Below are 17,371 nucleotides of genomic sequence, written 5' to 3' on the forward strand. Positions count from 1 at the left end.
AACCAACAGCATAAGCTGAACCTTTATCAGATGCTAGAGAATCCACACATGAAAGATCTCTGTACAGCTCAAAGGCATGAAGGGTTTAAATCAAAACCCAAGGAAGCAGGTGCCACCCACTCCAATGCCCAGGGAATTACCTGTGTTATTTTAGCTTGCATTTAAGAACAGGCCCATTTTGCAGGAGTAAAATAAATTCTAAAAAGGAAAAATGATGCGAGTGTGAGAGCTGCAGAAGGGAGGGATGGGGACTGGCAGGCAGGAAGAAGAAAGGGAGCTGCCTTGCTATGCCCAAACCTCCTGTTTCCCACTGCACGTGCAGGCAGGATGGAGAACCATCCCCAGCAGGATGTGAGGGTTGGGGCAGGAGCAGAGCTCGTGGTGGACCCATGACCATGGGCTGGGTACAGGGGGGATGAGCATTGGTACAGCGCTTTGCAGCAACATCAGGGCACCCAGGGGATGTCTGGCTGTTGGTCCAAGCACACCAAACCAGCGGCTCCCCCTGCGCTGTCTCTTGCAGGGGCTGATGTCTCACCCACGGTGCTTTCTCTCTCTGCAGCCGAGGCTTTGGCCAGTCCAACTCCTTACCGACAGCCGGCTCTGCAGGGGCGGGACTGGGACGGCGCAACCCCCGCCAGTTCCAGATCCCCTCCCGCAACCTCCCCACGGCCCGGCTGGGGCTGCTGGGCCCCACTGGACTGCTGGGCACCCCGCAGCGCAGTCCTGCCGCCAGCCCCGCCATCCTCAAGCAAGGCAGACAGGTTGGTACGAGTCTGTGGCGTCTCCAGCTTTTCCATCTCTTCCCCACAAGCTTTGTTTGCTTTTCCTTCTTCAACTTGTCCTGATCCCCATTTTTTTCCCCCTTTGCAAGCAGGTGCTTGGGTTGTACTCTCCATGTGGTGGGATGCAGAAGAGGGACAGGGATGGGGGCAAAGAGGCGGAGCAGAGGAGAGATGAGCCCAAGGGGGTTATAAATACATGGCACAGAAGCTTCTGGTTTACATCTCACACCTCTCTTTCTGTTTGCTTCCCACAGAACCTCTGGTTTGCCAACCCCGGGGGCAGCAACAGCATGCCCAGCCGGAGCCACAGCTCTGTGCAAAGAACGCGCTCACTGCCGGTGCACACCTCCCCGCAGACCATGCTGATGTTTCAGCAGCCAGGTAGGAAGCAGACGTTTGCTTTTTCATGTACCCACAGCCCAGAGGAACGGGAGGAGGCTGTGTGACAGGAGCCATGCCCATGAGCTTCACCACAGGCACATCACCCATGTGTGCTCCCGCGTGCTCGTAGCCGTACTCACAGTGCTGGCTGATGCAAGCCAAGCAGGGTATCTCTGGCACTGCTCTGGTTACTGGGTTCATTGAACCAGAGACATCACTGGAGGGAGTTTTGACCCTATAGATAACATCTTAGCCCTGTGTATAGCAGTGCTGGTGCCTTATGTAGCTTGCTTCCAAGGGGCTTCGTGTCAGGCAGTAGCTCATCCCTCGCCTTTTCTGCTCATGCATGGACACGGAGACTTGGTGCAGAGGGAATGCCTTTATGCACTCAAGGGAAATTGTTTTCACAATGCATGTGAAGGGAAGTGGTGCTGAGTCAGTGCTTCCTTCCCAAACACCACAAAAATGCTCCTGTATATAGGAGCATGCTCTGGTTCAGGAGAACTTGGACTCTGGAGCATTGTGACATTCATGCCTTTTCATCTGTGTATCCTTTCATTAGACTTTAAGCATGCCTTTTCTTACCAACGCTCCGTAACAGTTCATACCACAGGACAAGGAGTTGCACCCCCTAGTAAAGTAAACCTCATCTGTAAGCTTCTGCCATGATTTCAGCTTGGCAGCTCTTCTCACATCATACGCCTGCAGTTTTAACTGCATAATTTAGGCAACAAATGTCCTGTACAGCAAAAGCAGTGTCTGTTCTTGGGTATTGATTAAACACCGGGACAAGGGTACATTTCTGCAGGCACTGAAGGAGAATAAATGGGTTTCTCTTTGCATGTTAGCCTACAGTGAATGAGGGCATAGGAGAATTAGAGAGCCAAAGACATGGACCCAGTAGTGAGGAAAATAAGGAATAATGTGGTGCTGGTCTCCCAAACCTCTTACCATCAGGCTGTGAGGAGCCCTCAACCTTCCTGGATCTCATCCTGTGTTCCAGTGCCAAGCAGATGCTGTCCAGCACTACCTTTGCTTGTGCACATCTCCCCTGGGGACGTGGCAGTGGGGCTGTGGATGACTGAGCAGGAAGAAGCCAGGTGGCAGCTCTGCTGGTCTGTGCTGCCATCCCATGTTGGAGCGCTAACCCTGACACACACTTGACTGCAAAGGCAGCTCCTGGCCCCAGTGTGAAAGCTTAGCTCATACCAAAGGTTCTGGGACCTGCACACGGGTTGATCCTGGGGCTGCCACCTCCCAGTGCCTTCACTCCTCATTTCCATCCACATTCTGCTCCAGTGCCATTGAATTTCCCCACGTTTACCCCTTACTGATAAGAAGCAGGGAAACGATGCCTGTTTATGCAAACATCTCTTGCCAGAGGTGGATGCACTGGGAAGTGAAGTGCTGCCAGTCCAGCCATGTGGTCAGCCCTTCCTGGGGTATCTTTCAGGTGGTTTTCTACCCCACGTGCACTCTGCCAGGGTCCTGACAGGTCCCCTGACCAATGTCTCCTGCCCCTTTCTCCCTGCAGAGTTCCAGGTGCCGGTGACTGAACCTGACATCAACAACAGGCTGGAGTCCCTGTGCCTGAGCATGACGGAGCACGCGCTCAGCGGTGAGCACTCCCTCCTCCTTGGGCTCTTCCAGCACGTCCACACTGCCTCTGCCGAGCCCCCCAGCACCTGCCCCTGCCCCATGCCCCCCAAAAGCTGGGACAGGCTGTGGCTGTGAGGGGATGGGATGGTGGCGGGGATGGATGTGGGGATGCTCCCAGGGATGCTCCCGGGAGGGTTGGGCATGGACATTGGCTTCTCTTGGTGAGGTAGCTGGGGCAAGGGGGTAAAAACTGAACACAGGGATCGCACCCACCACTAGTGGAGTCCATGCTTATTAGCCACTAGTTAGCTTGCTAATAATCATTAGGATTAGCTCGCTAGTCTGTTACTAGCTCTTGATAAAGCCCTCGCCACTGGTATGCTCGAATGGTTCACAGGCTTTAGAGTGTTTTACCCTTTTGCCACCAGCGTCCCCTTGGCCAGGGGTTGCGGAAGCCCCAAGGCATCTGGCTGAAGTCCTGCCAGGGGCTGTGCCAGGCGCTGTGACAGCAGCACTGGCAGCTCCTCACCCATGCCTGGGGTTAACTGCGGGTCCCAGCCCAGGCAGACAGATAATGGGCAAGGGGAGGGAGGAGGATGAGGTGGAAAAACAGGCAGGAAAGAAGGAACAGCAGTGCGATGGAGAGCCTGGTGCAGCAAAAAGCACCAGCACCAGAAGCTCCCGTAGCCCCTCGCTGATGTGCTGGACCCCAAGCACGAAGGATGCCTCCGGTGATGGGACAAGCACAGCCACCAGCATCTCCCAGACTGTCTGGAATAACCAGCTTGGGTCTCACCACTGGCAGTCCCCAGGCTGCAGCCAACAGTTGATGCCAGGAGCCCTCAGGGAGGATGAGTACCAGCGGGCTCCCTGCAGCGATGCAACAGCCTATCCCAGGGAGAGCAACGCAAGAGCAAGTACTGTGAGAAGCAGCAGGGCCCTGGCAGCGCCACGGCAGCATCCCCAGCTGGGAAAACAAGGACACTTCTGTCACCCGAAGCGGTTCTGCAGCGTGTGCCCAGGCGAGGCTTAGCTGTCATGTTCCTCTGCAGAGTACTGTTCCTCCGAGTTGTTTTTTCCAGGTCGCATACCCCGAGCCTCTCCAAACCTCATGCTATAAATAGCTCGTAAAAAAATAAACCTTCAGGGGAGAAAAAAACAAAAAGGCGTAAAAAACCTGTTTGTTTTCAGTCTTCAGGAGGGAGGCGGCCGTGACTGATGCCCTGGGTAGTGTAACAGGGAGTGCTCTGTTCAGGGGCTCCCCCAGGAGCCAGTGCCCCCACTGCTCTCCATCCTGGGAATGGGGGTTTGGGATAGGGGACGGTGGGTGGTTGGGACTGAAGGAGGGCTGGAGGGTTGGATTTCTGGCCCTATAAAAGCTGCTGGCACCTGGGGGGTGGAGGAGAGGGAGCTGCTGGCAGCTGGGTCTTTGTGGACCTGGGGTGGGTTGTGGACCCCTCAGTCCTAGGCTTAGGGCTGTGGCTGCACTTGTCCCTGCTGTCACGGGACACTGGGGATGGAGGCTCTGGGGAGACAGAAATAATTCCTGGGGGTATTTTTCCTGCCAGAATCCTCAGAAGAAAATCTTGTATTCTCTGTGACTTGGCTATTGCAGGACTGAGTTAGCTGGGGGGCAAGGCATTCCCCCCGGACCAGCTCCATCCCTGTCCCCCCACTCCTGGACAGTGGGTCATGAACTTGTCCTGCTGTAAGGAAGTCCCAGACTCACTTCCACCTTGCAGTGAGTCCAGGCTGCCCAGAAACACCCTCTGCTCCTGGGAAGGCTGCCATGGGAGGTGGCAGAAGACCTGGATGGGTGCTAGGACACGGACAGTTGTGGGGGCGGCTGCTGGGGACAGACAATGGCATGGAGGCACTGGTGGGAGTGCTGACACCCTAAAACCTTTCTACACCCTGTTGGGGGGGGGGGGGGGCGGGCAGCTCCAAGGCATCATCTTATCACAGGGGCTGTGTTGGGGGTGCTCTGGGGTCCATCTCTCCCTTCCCCAGCTCCAGGGGTACTGGTGCAATGTGAGTGGTTGTTCATCAGGGCTGCTCCTAACTCTCCTTTCCCATTGCAGATGGTGTCGACCGAACGTCCACGATCTAGAAAGGCGTCGCATCGGGGACGCTGGCCAGGAGAACAACTGCTGCGGGTCCAGCGGCGAGGTCGGGGCTTGCAGGGAGCCTCAGCGATAGCTTGCATCCTTTCTCCTCTCTCTCCTCTCCTCTCTCTTTCTCTCTCTCTCCTGTTTTAATTTTGTGAATGTGTAGATTGTCCTTGTGAACATATCATTAGACTTGGAATTTGTGTTGTCATTTATTACATCCATGCTGGGGGGGGGGGGGTGAAATGTGGCAAAAAAATTCAACAACGATGATGAAAAAACATGGGGGGGGGGGGGGGGGCACGCAGCAGGAGAGTGCTGACAACAGAGGGTTCACCGGAGCACCATGGGCAAACCCTGTTTCTGGACGAGGATACGAATGAGTACCGAATAGCACGCGGGTGTGTGTGACCCAAAATCCTTTGGGGAGGATTTGCCTGTCCTGCCAGGGGCTTTGGGGCCGGTGGTCCCACCTCTTGAATTTCGCTGTGTGCAGGCACAGACTACCCAGCGAGCCCCGATTTAAATAATATTAATAATAATAATAACCCCAAAGTTTCCTTTCAGTTTAGCCAAGAGCATCCGCAGTTTCAAGGCAGCATTGTGCACGGGGCAGCGGAGGGTCTGTGGGCGCCTGCCAGGTGTGGGGTCGGTCCCCCCATCCCTGCACCCTTGGTGTAGGTCAGGGATGTGGAGGGGGACATCTCGCCCAGCGGAGGGTCCTAGGGGATGTCGGTGAATTGGGGGGATACCGGGTGAGTTTCCATGTCTCTTGCCTTGCCTGCACAGGTACTGGGAAGGTGCTGCTGCATCCTGGCTTCACACATCAGGCCCCAGCCTGCTGAAATCCACCAGTAATGGGTTTTTCCATGCCTGGGGGTGGCCAGTGAGGGCTGAAGGAGGCTTGAGAGCAAGCATGCAGTTTTATTTAGCCAAATAAAACCCAAGCCCCAAAGGGCACCAAAATGCGGCTTCGCAGCCCCATTTTCTTGGCATTAAACATGTGCCAGGGCTGAGATGTGGGTGGTAGTGGCTTGCCTGCCTCTCACCTGCCATTGTGCTGCTTTTTATAATGGAGCTAAGTTTGGTACAAGGGCATTAGATGGGTAAATCCAGCACAGCGCTGCTCAAGCCTATGTTCGGGGCCAGAAAAATACCACTGCACCCACAGTGATGCTGGGCATAGTGGCGGCTTCGCTCCTGCCAGTCCTGATGCTGCTCCGTGTCCTCTGATGGAATAATAAGTTTAAAGTTAATTAATGAAGGGAGGTGATGAATGGGAATGACAGCCATGGCGGGTGCAGCCCAAAATGGGCTGTGCTGTAAGCGCTGGTGGGCAGCAGTGCGTGCTAGGACCGGTGGCTGAGCAGAAGGCGGAGCCTCACCTGGGCGGGCAGGGATGGGAGATGTGTGAATCCGTTTGCTATGCAGCAGTTCTAAGTTGTTTTTCTAAAGAACAAACCGTGCCAAATGCAGTGTTTTATGTTTGCTGTTCCCTGGTGTCCTGCGTCCCGGCAGGCAGGAGGTGGGGAGAGTGTGTGCTGGGGGAGTAGAGAAGGGAAAACTGAAAGCGAGGGAGGTTGGGAAGAGGTGTGAGGAGGTGACGGCAAAGTGGGGGCCAGGGGAGGCTGAGACACAGGCACCGGCTGGTGCTGGGGACCTGCGTCACCCCCCGAGCACCCCCAAGGTGTGAACACAACTGCCGTAGCAGGATCCTTCCTCAGGGAAGGCTCAAATGTATTTACGGAGCTGAGATTCTATTTATTCCTTCGCTGACTATAGAAGCAGAGGTTATCTGATTGTTAAGAGATACTATTTTGGATATTTTACCTATTAACTTGCTATGGCTGGTAACCATGATAATGTCTGTTATTAACAACCACCAAATAATTCAATTGTTTTTCCTTTTGTTTAAAACCAGGAAAAGCTTATTTTCCATTGACAGTGTATAGGTTAATAACTTGTGTTTGCTGTTCCTTGTTTTTCTTTTTTTAAAGTAAAAAAATAAAGAGAAGTGGCTTCAGTTGCGTTCGGGAAGTCCTGCCTGGCTCTGGGATGCCTGTGCTGAGTGCAGGCAGCAGAGCGCCAGTGAAAGACATTTAAAAAGCAAATTAAAAGTAGCTTGAATCATAAAATAAGAACTATTTATAAAAAGAAAACAAAAAAAGAAAAAAAAAACAAGCCCCAGCAGTTGCATGAGTGAGGCTGTGAAGTCAAACTTTAGTAATAAAGCGGCAGTGCCTTTCTTTTTTGTATTCACCCATTCACCCCACCTGCAACTGTTTTGTACCATGTACGCATCGTGGCGAGGGAGACGCTGCTGCTGCGGGGACCCTCGGCATCGGGGGGCATCCCCCTTGTTCCCCCCCAGCTCTCCCAGAGACAGCCCCTGGCCCCCCAGCACCCGCCGGGGACCTCTTACTGGTGCTGTTCCCCCGAGCCGTCCCCGGGTGCAGCAGGAGGCCGGCCAGCTCAGCGCCCAAGTGTCCTTGGGTCCTGCGGATGCTCCCTGTGGCTGCGACACCCAGGGAAATTAAATGAATCCCAACCCTTTGTTTCGAGGTGTCCTTCCCCCCTCCCCAGGGACAAGCCCTGAGCTCGACTGGACTTGAGCTGGGCTTTCCCTTTGCTTGCTCAACTCATTAAAAGAATCTTGGGGGGGGGGGGGATCAAGCCCGGCCAGCATCCAGCAGGAAAATCCAAAACTGTGATTGAAGCCCGCGAGCGGCGTGGAGCGAAGCTCGAGTTTGGTCAGCACTTAGGGAAACTATTTCTGTTGTCACCTTTCTCCATGTCGGGGTGCGGCCGTGCCCCAGGTTTGGCTTTCTGAATGTGCCTGATGGGAAGTGGGTCCTGCAGACGTCTATAATTTGCACACAGCGATGATAACACTAAAGTTGCTTTTATACGAGTCATCAGAGTTTGCAAAGTGAGTTTTATTTTTTGTATTCCTTTATCTTTACTTAAAGGTGAATGTGTATTCCTCTGGGAGGAATAGGAAGAAAAAAATACCACAAAAACATAAAAAAACAGGAATGTTAATAATGTTCAGCAGAATACTTCCTCCCTTATTAATATATATAACCCTTATGTATTTATGCATATTGTAAGCTTACTTTAAAAAGCTTTGACCTCTCTTCTGTTGCATGCCGTTCCCGGGCAGCCTTTTATTGTACATGCATGCCTTTAGTCTTGTTTTTTCTGTACAAAGTTAGTGCACAAAGAACTATTTTTGCCTCGTTAATGTTGCCAAGCAATGCATATTTTTTAAATTTCTCTCTTTTTTTTTTGGTCATATATGGAACTAGCATGTTTGTTACATGTAAAAGCTTCCCGATATAAAGAAATACTAATGTTTGGAGATGCCGGTCTTTGCAAGTGTACAGTTTTCAAATGTTGTTCCCAGTGAAACACCCTTGTGATTTCAACTTGCTCCAATGTATTTATTACTCATTTCCTCCCATGTAACTAGGAATCATGGCTATATTTCATATCAACGTTATATTGAAAGTGAAGGGAGATGATTAATACAAGGTTTTGTAACAGTGGGGTGTGGTGCCTCCTTATTTATGCTGTTGTTGGCAGACGGCCTCATACTTAAGGAATCAAATAAATGGCCAGCCCCGTGGGGTGGGAGAGGGGAGGAGGAGTTGCACAGTTCCCCGAGGGGGGGTGGGTGGGTGGGGGGGTGGGTGTATTATCTTTATATAAAGCCCACGGCAGGGCTTACAAATCCCTGGCATTCCCCACATAGCCGCTGCTGTGTCCCTGTGGGACACCCGTGCCCTGGGAGCTGTTTAGATACGGGATTTTCTCTTGAAATCGGCAGGAATCAGGGCTGGAGCAGCTCGGAGGCTGCAGTGAAGGCACACGGAGGAGCTGGCTTGGCCGCGAGCCTCAGCGTGTGTGGAGACCTTCGGGTCAGGTGTTTAAGGCTGGGCTGATCCTGGGCTTAAAACTACAGATTTCAGACTGGCCTTGGGGCAGAGCAAGCAGGGAAGGATGCTCTGAGCTTACGCTGTTGCTGGCCACGGACACAGCCTCCTGAGCCGTTGGGGCCAGGACCATGGCTTCTGGTCCACTGTTTTCTCAGCTGGACTCTGCATGGGCTGGTGCCGTTTGCAGCATCACTGTCTCGCTGAGGGACACCCCTGGATCATCCCATCCCACCCCTCACAGCAGCAAGAACAGGGTGCTGGACCTGGGCGGTGGCTGCACAACCTCTCTGAGCAGCCTGGTGCAGGGTCAGACTATGCTTATGGTTAAGCATAAGCATTAAAAAGTGACATTTAAGTGGAATTTCTTGTGTTTCAGCTTGTGGCTGTGGCCTCTTGGGGCTGTTGTAGTCCCCTCACCACTGGATGCTTTAGTAAGATCCCCCTGAGCCTCCACTTCTCCATGCTGACCAAGCCCAGCTTCTGCAGGCTCTGCTCAACCAGTCCAAGCTCTAAATCATCAGTGTGGGTGTTGGCTGCACTTGTATGTCCCTGTCCCTCCTGTCCTGGGGAGCCCAGCCCTGGCCCAGCACACCAACTGTGTCTCACCAGTGCTGAGCAGAGGGGCAAGATCACCCCCCTCAACCTGATGGAGATGGCCCTGTTCATGCAGCCGCCTTTGCTGCAAGGTTTGCTTGCTGGCCCATGGTCAGCTGGTGTCCACCAGGACTCCCAGTTCAATCTCTGCAAAACTGCTTTCTACCCAGTCAGCGTCAGGATGCAATGGGTGTGATGGGTTGCCTCACACCAGGGGCGCGACTTGGCCCCTTGCTGAACTTCGTGAGGTTCCTCTCGGTCCAGGTCCCTCTGAATGGCAGCGTGAGCCTGTAGGGCAGCAGCACTCTCCCACTTTTGTGTCACCTGCAGATGTGCTGAGAGCAGGCTCTGTCTGTATCCAGGTCTTTAACAACAAGGTTAAAGAGTAGCTGGCCCCATTATTCACCCCTGGGGTACACCACTATGAACCAGTCTCCAGCTGGACTTGGTGCCAGTGCAGGCAGCCCTCTGAGCCCAGCCGCTCAGCCAGTTTCCAACCCACATCAGTGTCAGCTTACCCAGCCTGTACTTCATCAGCTTGTCCATGAAGGTTTTGTGGAACACAGTGCCAAAAGCCCCAGTGGAGTCAAGATAAAGCTGCCACAGCTCTGCCCCGTCCACTGGACCAGTCACCACACTGCAGACGACTTCCCTTTGTGAAGCCGCTCTGGCTGCTCCCCATCACCTTCTTGTCCTTCAGGTGTCTGGAGATGTCATCCCGGATCAGTTGCCCCACCACATTCACAGGGGTGGAGGCACAGGTCTGCAGTCCCCACAAGCCTCCTCCTCGTCCTTGAGGGAAGGAGTGACTTCCACTCTCTTTCAGCCATCAGAAACCTTTCCGATCGCTGTGCCCTTCTCCCAGGACCTCTGCTTCCACCTCTTGTACAGTTCTTTTTAATGTCTGAGTTGTACCAGGGCATCCAGTGTTGCCCCTGACCTTCATGTTCCCCCACCACTACCTACTGAGTAGCAAGCATGGTGTGCCTGTGTCAGGAAAACATCGCGGGTGCCCTCCAGAGACTTCCTGGGTGGCCAGGACCCTGCTGCAGTGTCCCTCCAGCAGGCATCAGGGTGGGTTAATGTCCCCTATGATAAGCAGAACTTGCAAACATGGAGCCTCTTCAGACTGCTCAAGAGCCTCATCCTCTGCTTCTCCTTGGAAGAGGCTCCTAGCAAGCTCCCCAGATGCTGCTGCAGCCAAGCGCGCCAAAAGCATGCCCTTGTTTAAAGATGCTTCTGATCACTATGAGCAGGGTCACCCCAGGAGGGAAAGATTCATTTTGGATTGCGGTGTTTGGTCCCATCTGAATCACCCTGCCCAGGAGAGCACCCCCATCCGCAGCCCACATGCATCAGCTCTCCCAACACAGCTAAGAAAAGCATTACCTAAACCCCAGAGAAACGCCGTTTCCTTCCATAAACAGTTTGCCTTTCCACGTTACGTGTGCCTGCTCTCTGGGCCTCAAAGTGTGGTTTGTTGCATTACTAGAGAAAGAAAAGGGAAACCAAAGGGTCCTGGGATGGAAAATTAGAGCTGGAGCAGCTGAAAAGGTTCCAAGGGAAGTCCATGGCAGCCATGTGGTTAGGGAGAGTCTGCAGGTCCCACCGGCAGGTGAACTGGAAAGAGGCTTAAAAAAGGAAAATCAAGAGAAGAAAACATTTCAGTGCTGTTGGGAGCTGTTGGATGAATCAATACCAGAGGCCAAAGGCTTTAACAACTTGTGCTTCTGCAGTACACCACGCCAGAGCACCATTCAGCCAGGGGAAATGGCTTGTGTTCTCCTGCCCCACAGAGGCTGCAGTCATATCCAGTTGGCAGCAAAAACAGGAGCTGGTGGCCACTGTTCTGGCAGCTGCTGGGCTGCCTCAGTCTCAGCAGCATCCTCAGCAGGCATGGGATAAGACCAGGTTATCTTATTAACAGGGTCTTCTCTACCCCTAAGAGTGATAGAGAAGCAGCCCCAGCCCTGGGAGTCCATGAAGCCACCCAGATGCACCCTCCAAGGGGGTGCTCTTGTCCCGTTGGCCCTAACCCCAGGCTCCCAGTGCAAGTCCAACTGCCTTGTATTTAACAGCAAATAGCCAGAGGAGCAATTTATGAGCATCAGTAGGCAGGGATTTCCCATGACAGGAGAGTTTTTTAGTTTCAACTCCCCTACCTTTTAATCAGGCAGGGGGCTTGGCACTAGATGATCTTAAGGTCCTTTCCAACCCTATTCTGTGATTCTAAGATGGAGATGGCTTTACCAGAAGAGCTCCTCAAATTCAAGGAATATTTAATTCTCCAAGTCTGTCAGCTGAGACTGTACAGGAGAGCCTAGATGATACTGGCGAGCTCATCCAGGTATCCCTGGCCAGCCAGATGATACCAAATTGCCACTGCCATGCTGCTCCTCAGAGCCATGGGCTGGCAGCCCGTACCAGCAGCATGACAGCTTTGCTCCACATGACCTTTGCCACCTCCTCATGAACAGCAAGTGATGCCACTCGACCCCAGGAAGGAAAATACTCCTACAGCTGTTGCATCCAAACTCAAGGCTACAAGGGGCTGTCTGCTCGTCTAAGCAGCCTGATGCTCCTCAGCTGAGGCAGATGCTTGACAGCACTTCTAGAGAGTGAACTCACCCCAGGGCTCAGCAGCATCACCGAGTGCTCTAGGGAGCTATTTTTAATTGGGATCTGCAGAAGGCTCATCAACACACACTTGGCATGGGCACCTCGGGGCCACAGCATCACCCACATGGGGCAGTGGAGATGAGTGGCCTCTGCATTCACCCTACAGATCACAGGTCCTGGCATGGGATCAGAGGCAATACCCTGTATCTATAGAGCTATATATGTCCCCAAGGGAAGAGTTTGCACCCTTATGAATATGAGGCTATCCCTCTGCACCTCCCAGCAAGGTGCCTAGTGATGGATGTTTTTCTAGTAGCAGCACCGGTCCCTGTGCAGTCTAGGGGACAGGTTCCAGAGCTGCACGGGCTGCCATGGAGCCATTGGCACCAAGGAAGGGAGCAGTCATAGAAGGAAAGACCACGGCTTCACCCAAAGTGCAGTACAGGCAGAGAGGGCCAGCAGCCATGCTCTGGGCAGGCAGCAGAATGGTGCGTACAGCCCTGCCAGGGAGAGCAAAGCAGCATTTTCCCTCTTCACTAAGCAAAACACTCTGCTGATCAAGCCTAGTCAGGAGAAATTGCTCAGCTCTGCCAGAATTCCCACTTTGCTACAAAAAAATAGATTTTTGGCCGTTTTTCAATAATAATAATAGTCATCATCGTAATCATAATGCTGGCAGGTTGGCCCTCGCTCTGTGACAACCCAGCCCCATCTCCATCCCTGTGTGGAGGTGGTTGCAGTCAGCTGGTGCTCCTCAGGGCAGCATCACCCAGCAGCAGGAAGCAGTAGAGATGCCCCTCTGCCACCCCACTATGCTCCCTGGCATCGGGGTGACCCCCAGGCCTCCCTGAAAAGCATTTCCAGCCCCCATAAACGCTCTTGCTCCTCTCCTGCCGAGCGCAGAACTTGGGGCCGGGCTCAGCAGAGGGAGCCACAGACTGTGTGTCCTCGGACAGGAAGCTGCAGAGGCTGGGATTCAGCCTGGCACTCTTTCTCCTCTCTCTCCACTATCACTGACCTTGAGCATCAGCCAGCCGCAGGCGGAACCTTTGCAAACCCAGCTATCCCTCCCCACTGCTGCTGCTTCCCTACAACAACCTTTCCCACCCTTCCCTTCCCTCCAAACTGTACCAGCTCGTTGCAATGATGCCCATTCCCCTCCCAGTATATCTCCCCTTGTGATGAGCAATGGAGAAGAGACTGGAGGAAATGAGCACAGACTTAAGGTGCCCCGCACAGATTTAGGTCCCCACAGGAAACATTTACATGGCACTAAGGACTGTCCCCCCACACCACTTTAAAACCAAACACAGATTCTAAATGCATCCCACAGATATATTAGGGAGGTGACATCATTGGGGTTGATATTTATGTTTTCCAATAATTGATGTATCTACAGGCCATACCTCTTGTGGCATTTCTGGCTAGAGCAGAAAATGCATGCAAAGGAGGGTCCCTTAGTGGTTGCAGTAGGTGAAAATAGCAGGTAAACCCAAATCTACCCTGTTTTACCATAAAGATACCCCCTCAGACACTTGTTGGCTAATCTGCTCATAATAGCACTGCTAATGCTGGATGTGGATACCATTAATTATATGAAAAAAATCCATTTTCCCTTTTTCCTGTGCATCGATGTGCTGCAGCCATTCATGGACCATCCATCAGTGCGTGGACTAAAGAACTGTCAGCTGTACAGTGAGATATAACTTTTCAAGGGGAACATGCTGAGAGGGTGTGCAGGCACCCATGCCAGGGCAGGACAGAGCCAGGGCACTAATGCCTTCCCGTAACTCCTAGTAAAGGGTCCCCCAGGCTACACGTGAAGGTTGGGTGAGGGCACCCACCCAGGAATTGCTCCCTTGGTGGCAACTGTATAGCCCAGGAAAAGAAGCACCACTGTTGTTTGCCTTAGTACTTTTAAAATAGCCTAGAGGCCGGTACAGCTCAGTTAGCCCCTCAGGGTGGATTTCTAACCTTTGCTTTACTGTTGCCATCACAGTATGGAGCAGCAGAGCAAACAGAGGTAATGTGGTACAGTCCACTCTGCCAAAAATGCCTCTACAAAGCCCCAACACCAAAACCACAATACAAAGTTCTTCAAAAAAGGTAAATAAATCCTTTCTGATTATATTCTTTGGGTATCTTAGCAAGATTTATTTGAACACTGTGATTTATTTGCTGTCCCTGTCAGCAGCACAGCCCAAGACTTATAAAAAGAGCTTTAATGTTTTATATCCTCTTAACTTCTAAATCATAACTGCAACTTTAAATACAATTGGAAAGCAAAGCTTTTCAAAGGTTATTTCCAGGAGCTGGCACAAGGGCTCAGCCAAAGCTCAAAGGACACAGCAGTTTGGGGGCTCTTTCTCAATACCGACAACTCACTTGCGAGAGCAAGGCCAGGAACCAGAAGGCAGGTAATGAGCAATTTTAGCTCATTAAGCAGCTATGAGCTTACTCCAGTCCTACTCCAGCTTGCAGCTTCCCACTGCTGAGCACTCAGAGCTGCAGGCTAGCCATCTGTCAGCGCTTTCCCAGCAAGCTGGTACTGCCCAGGCTCCTCCTCCCTCCTTCTTTAAGACTGTCTTTCCATGAGCTTCCTTGGGAACAGGTTAGGTTGGGCTGGGAAATCTCACATCTTCAAGCAGCAGCATTTGTTTTCATCACCTACCTGACCAATCCTATGTGCAAGAGGTTGCTTTGAGGAAGAAGTTTTCAGACTTTCCATGAAGATGCTCCAAGGGCTGGAGCACCTCTGCTATGGAGACAGGTTGAAAGAGTTGGGCTTGTTCAGTCTGGAGAAGGGAAGGCTTCAGGGAGACCTTAGAGCAGCTTCCAGTGCCTAAAGGGGCTACAAGAAAGCTGGAGAGGGACTTTTGACAAGGGCCTGTAGGGAAGGGACAAGGGGGAATGGCTTTAAACTGACAGAGGGCAGATTTAGATTAGGTATTAGGCAGAAGTTCTTCCCTGTGAGGGCGGTGTGGCGCTGGCACAGGTTGCCCAGAGAAGCTGTGGCTGCCCCATCCCTGTCAGTGTTCAAGGCCAGGTAGGACAGGGCTTGGAGCAGCCTGCTCTAGTGGAAGGTGTCCCTGCCATGGCAGGCGGTTAGAACTGGATGAGCTTTAGGGTCCCTTCCAACCCAAACTGTTCTGTGATTCTGTGAATCTGCACCTAGAGATGGAACCCAAGGGGAGAGGACCAAACAGCCTGTGCCAGTGACCTGACAGAGGCTGGACATGGCACAGGGACTCACTGACTGGTCAATCCACAGCACATGTGCAAGAGTAATGGGCGATACCAAAAGTAAACCACAGCAATGGGGGGGGGGGGGGGAGGGGGCACCCAAACCAAAAATACCTCAAACAAACAAACCCCACAAAACCCCAAAGAGAACACAAAGGAGCTGAGGAAAAAAAAGCCCTGAGAAGCCACACATACCACGGGAAATTACCAGGGAATGAACAGAGAATGTGATAGAGCAGGTGAGATCTTGAGAGATGTGGTAGGTTAGGGATGGTGGGATGTCACCTTAACTGCAGATTTGGGGTCTTTGACAGGTTTGGTTACCGCTCTCTTCTGTTTTGTTGAGGGTTTTGTTTTTCTCTTGAGCTGTAAACACTTTTAAGCTGAATATTTTTTTCCCCCCTCAATGAAAAATTGTTTTCCCACGATCACAAACCCAGGAAGGCTCCTTCCAATCCCACACCTAAAAAACAAACCAACACAAAACATAAAGAGAAGGCAATAGAAAACGTCCTGCAAAAGCGCCCATTTGAACAAACAGGCCATTTCCCACCACAATCTCTGGCTTCAATACACAACCGTGAGAAAGACAGAACTCAGCTTCACCACAAAGACAATTCTTGACAATGCTCCGGGGCCTCCCAGGGGGGTTATTTCCAAATAGGACAGACCATTTGGGAAAAAAAGAAAACAAAAACAAACCCCCACGCAGCTGGAGGCTTCCTGACTGGCACAGCATTCACCCACAAAGCTACGCTGTGCCAGCACATTCCCCATCCCGCCTGCAGCCCAAAACCATTTCTGGTTGCCTGATTCATCTCGTGCTTCAGCAGAGAAGAGACTTAAGAATCACAGAACAGTTTGGGTTGGAAGGGACCTTAAAGCTCATCCAGTTCCAACCCCCCTGCCATGGCAGGGACACATTCCCCTAGACCAGGCTGCTCCAAGCCCTGTCCAGCTTGGCCTTGAACACTGCCAGGGATGGGGCAGCCACAGCTTCTCTGGGCAACCTGTGCCAGCACCTCAGCACCCTCACAGGGAAGAACTTCTGCCTAATACCTAATCTAAATCTGCCCTCTGTCAGTTTAAAGCCATTCCCCCTTGTCCTGTCCCTAGAGGCACTTGTAAAAAGTCCTCCACATTTCCTGTAGCTCTTTCAGTACTGGAAGACTGGTTCAAGCTCTTCCTGGAGCCTTCTCTTCTCCAGAAGAAGCTGTGATGGTTTTGGCTGGGATAAGGTTAATTTTCACACAGACATTTAATGTCTTCCTTTTTTTATTCTCCTTTCCCCATCCAAGGGGCAGGAAAGCCTGGGTCAGTTCACCCTCATGAGGGGTTGGCAGCTTGCAGCAGGTCATGCTCCTCTGTTGGTGCAGTTACAGCTCCAACTGCAGCACAGAAGGCATCCACCCCTTGGAAGAGCCTGGTGATAGAGAAGAGCAAACATTAAGAGCTACGAAAGGACTTCCCTGGCGCACACAGGCACGGTCTGCTTTGCTTCTGGTGTGAAGTGACAGGGCAGCTGCACGCTGTCCATGTGTATACAAACATACCCAAATACAGTCTGTGCGGTCTCCCTTCCCTCAGCACTGCCCCTTGGCAAAGCTTTCGTTACGATGCTCTTCAGGAGTCTCCAATCTGTAAACTTTGCATTTCCTTCCCCTGTATCTCAGCAATATCTGCATCCTGAGAGGATGGCAGGAATATCTCTCAAACAGCTTCCCCCCTTGAAGGAGCAGCACAGCTTCTGCTAGCACAGGCTGAGCTCATTGCTGTGCATGGCACACAGTGGGGTAACCCAACCAAGACTTCAGCTTCAAGGTCTTGTCACACCTACATGTTGTCAACTGTTAGGACACATTTGTTCAGGTAGCTTGGCCAGGAACCAGGTATTTCCTCAGTAAAGTGTGATGAGGCATCCAGAACAGCTCAAGAAGCATACAGAGGTCTGTAAGTCTGTGAGTCTCAAAGCGTTCAACAGCTACTCCAGAGCAGCTATTGCCACCCGCCCTCCTGCCCCATTGACTCCTCTGGCACCGAGGACCAGAAAGAAAGATGATGACACAAATGGGGACTCATCTGAGTACAACAGCAACTACTGTCC

At 52.2% G+C, this 17,371-nt stretch overlaps 1 protein-coding gene and 1 long non-coding RNA gene across 5 annotated transcripts in view; one reads left to right on the forward strand and one right to left on the reverse strand.

The window, feature by feature from the left end:
• Positions 1-8,418, forward strand: part of SAMD4A (sterile alpha motif domain containing 4A) — a 101,339-nt gene extending 92,921 nt beyond the window's left edge. For 2 of the 4 annotated variants that reach the window (XM_061462604.1, XM_061462602.1), the window contains 4 exons: positions 563-764; positions 1,040-1,166; positions 2,701-2,784; positions 4,847-8,418. In XM_061462604.1, coding sequence (XP_061318588.1) covers positions 563-764; positions 1,040-1,166; positions 2,701-2,784; positions 4,847-4,875 — 442 coding nt within the window. In that variant the 3' untranslated portion in view covers positions 4,876-8,418. Of the gene's footprint in view, positions 1-562; positions 765-1,039; positions 1,167-2,700; positions 3,394-4,846 lie in introns of those variants that run through there. The other 2 variants (XM_061462603.1, XM_061462601.1) reach the window with 1 other exon arrangement.
• Positions 8,419-14,163: 5,745 nt separating this feature from the next.
• Positions 14,164-15,120, reverse strand: LOC133273994 (uncharacterized). The gene is made up of 2 exons (XR_009744989.1): positions 14,696-15,120; positions 14,164-14,620 (listed from the first exon to the last, which is right to left on the reverse strand). It is a non-coding gene; the product is annotated as an uncharacterized LOC133273994 (long non-coding RNA).
• Between the last annotated feature and the right edge of the window lie 2,251 nt (positions 15,121-17,371).

Source organism: Pezoporus flaviventris, unplaced genomic scaffold (genome assembly GCF_033815535.1).
Source record: "Pezoporus flaviventris isolate CSIRO_AGI_PZ_B2104156 unplaced genomic scaffold, CSIRO_AGI_Pfla_v1 ptg000035l, whole genome shotgun sequence".
In the NCBI taxonomy this organism is placed as follows: Eukaryota; Metazoa; Chordata; class Aves; order Psittaciformes; family Psittacidae; genus Pezoporus; species Pezoporus flaviventris.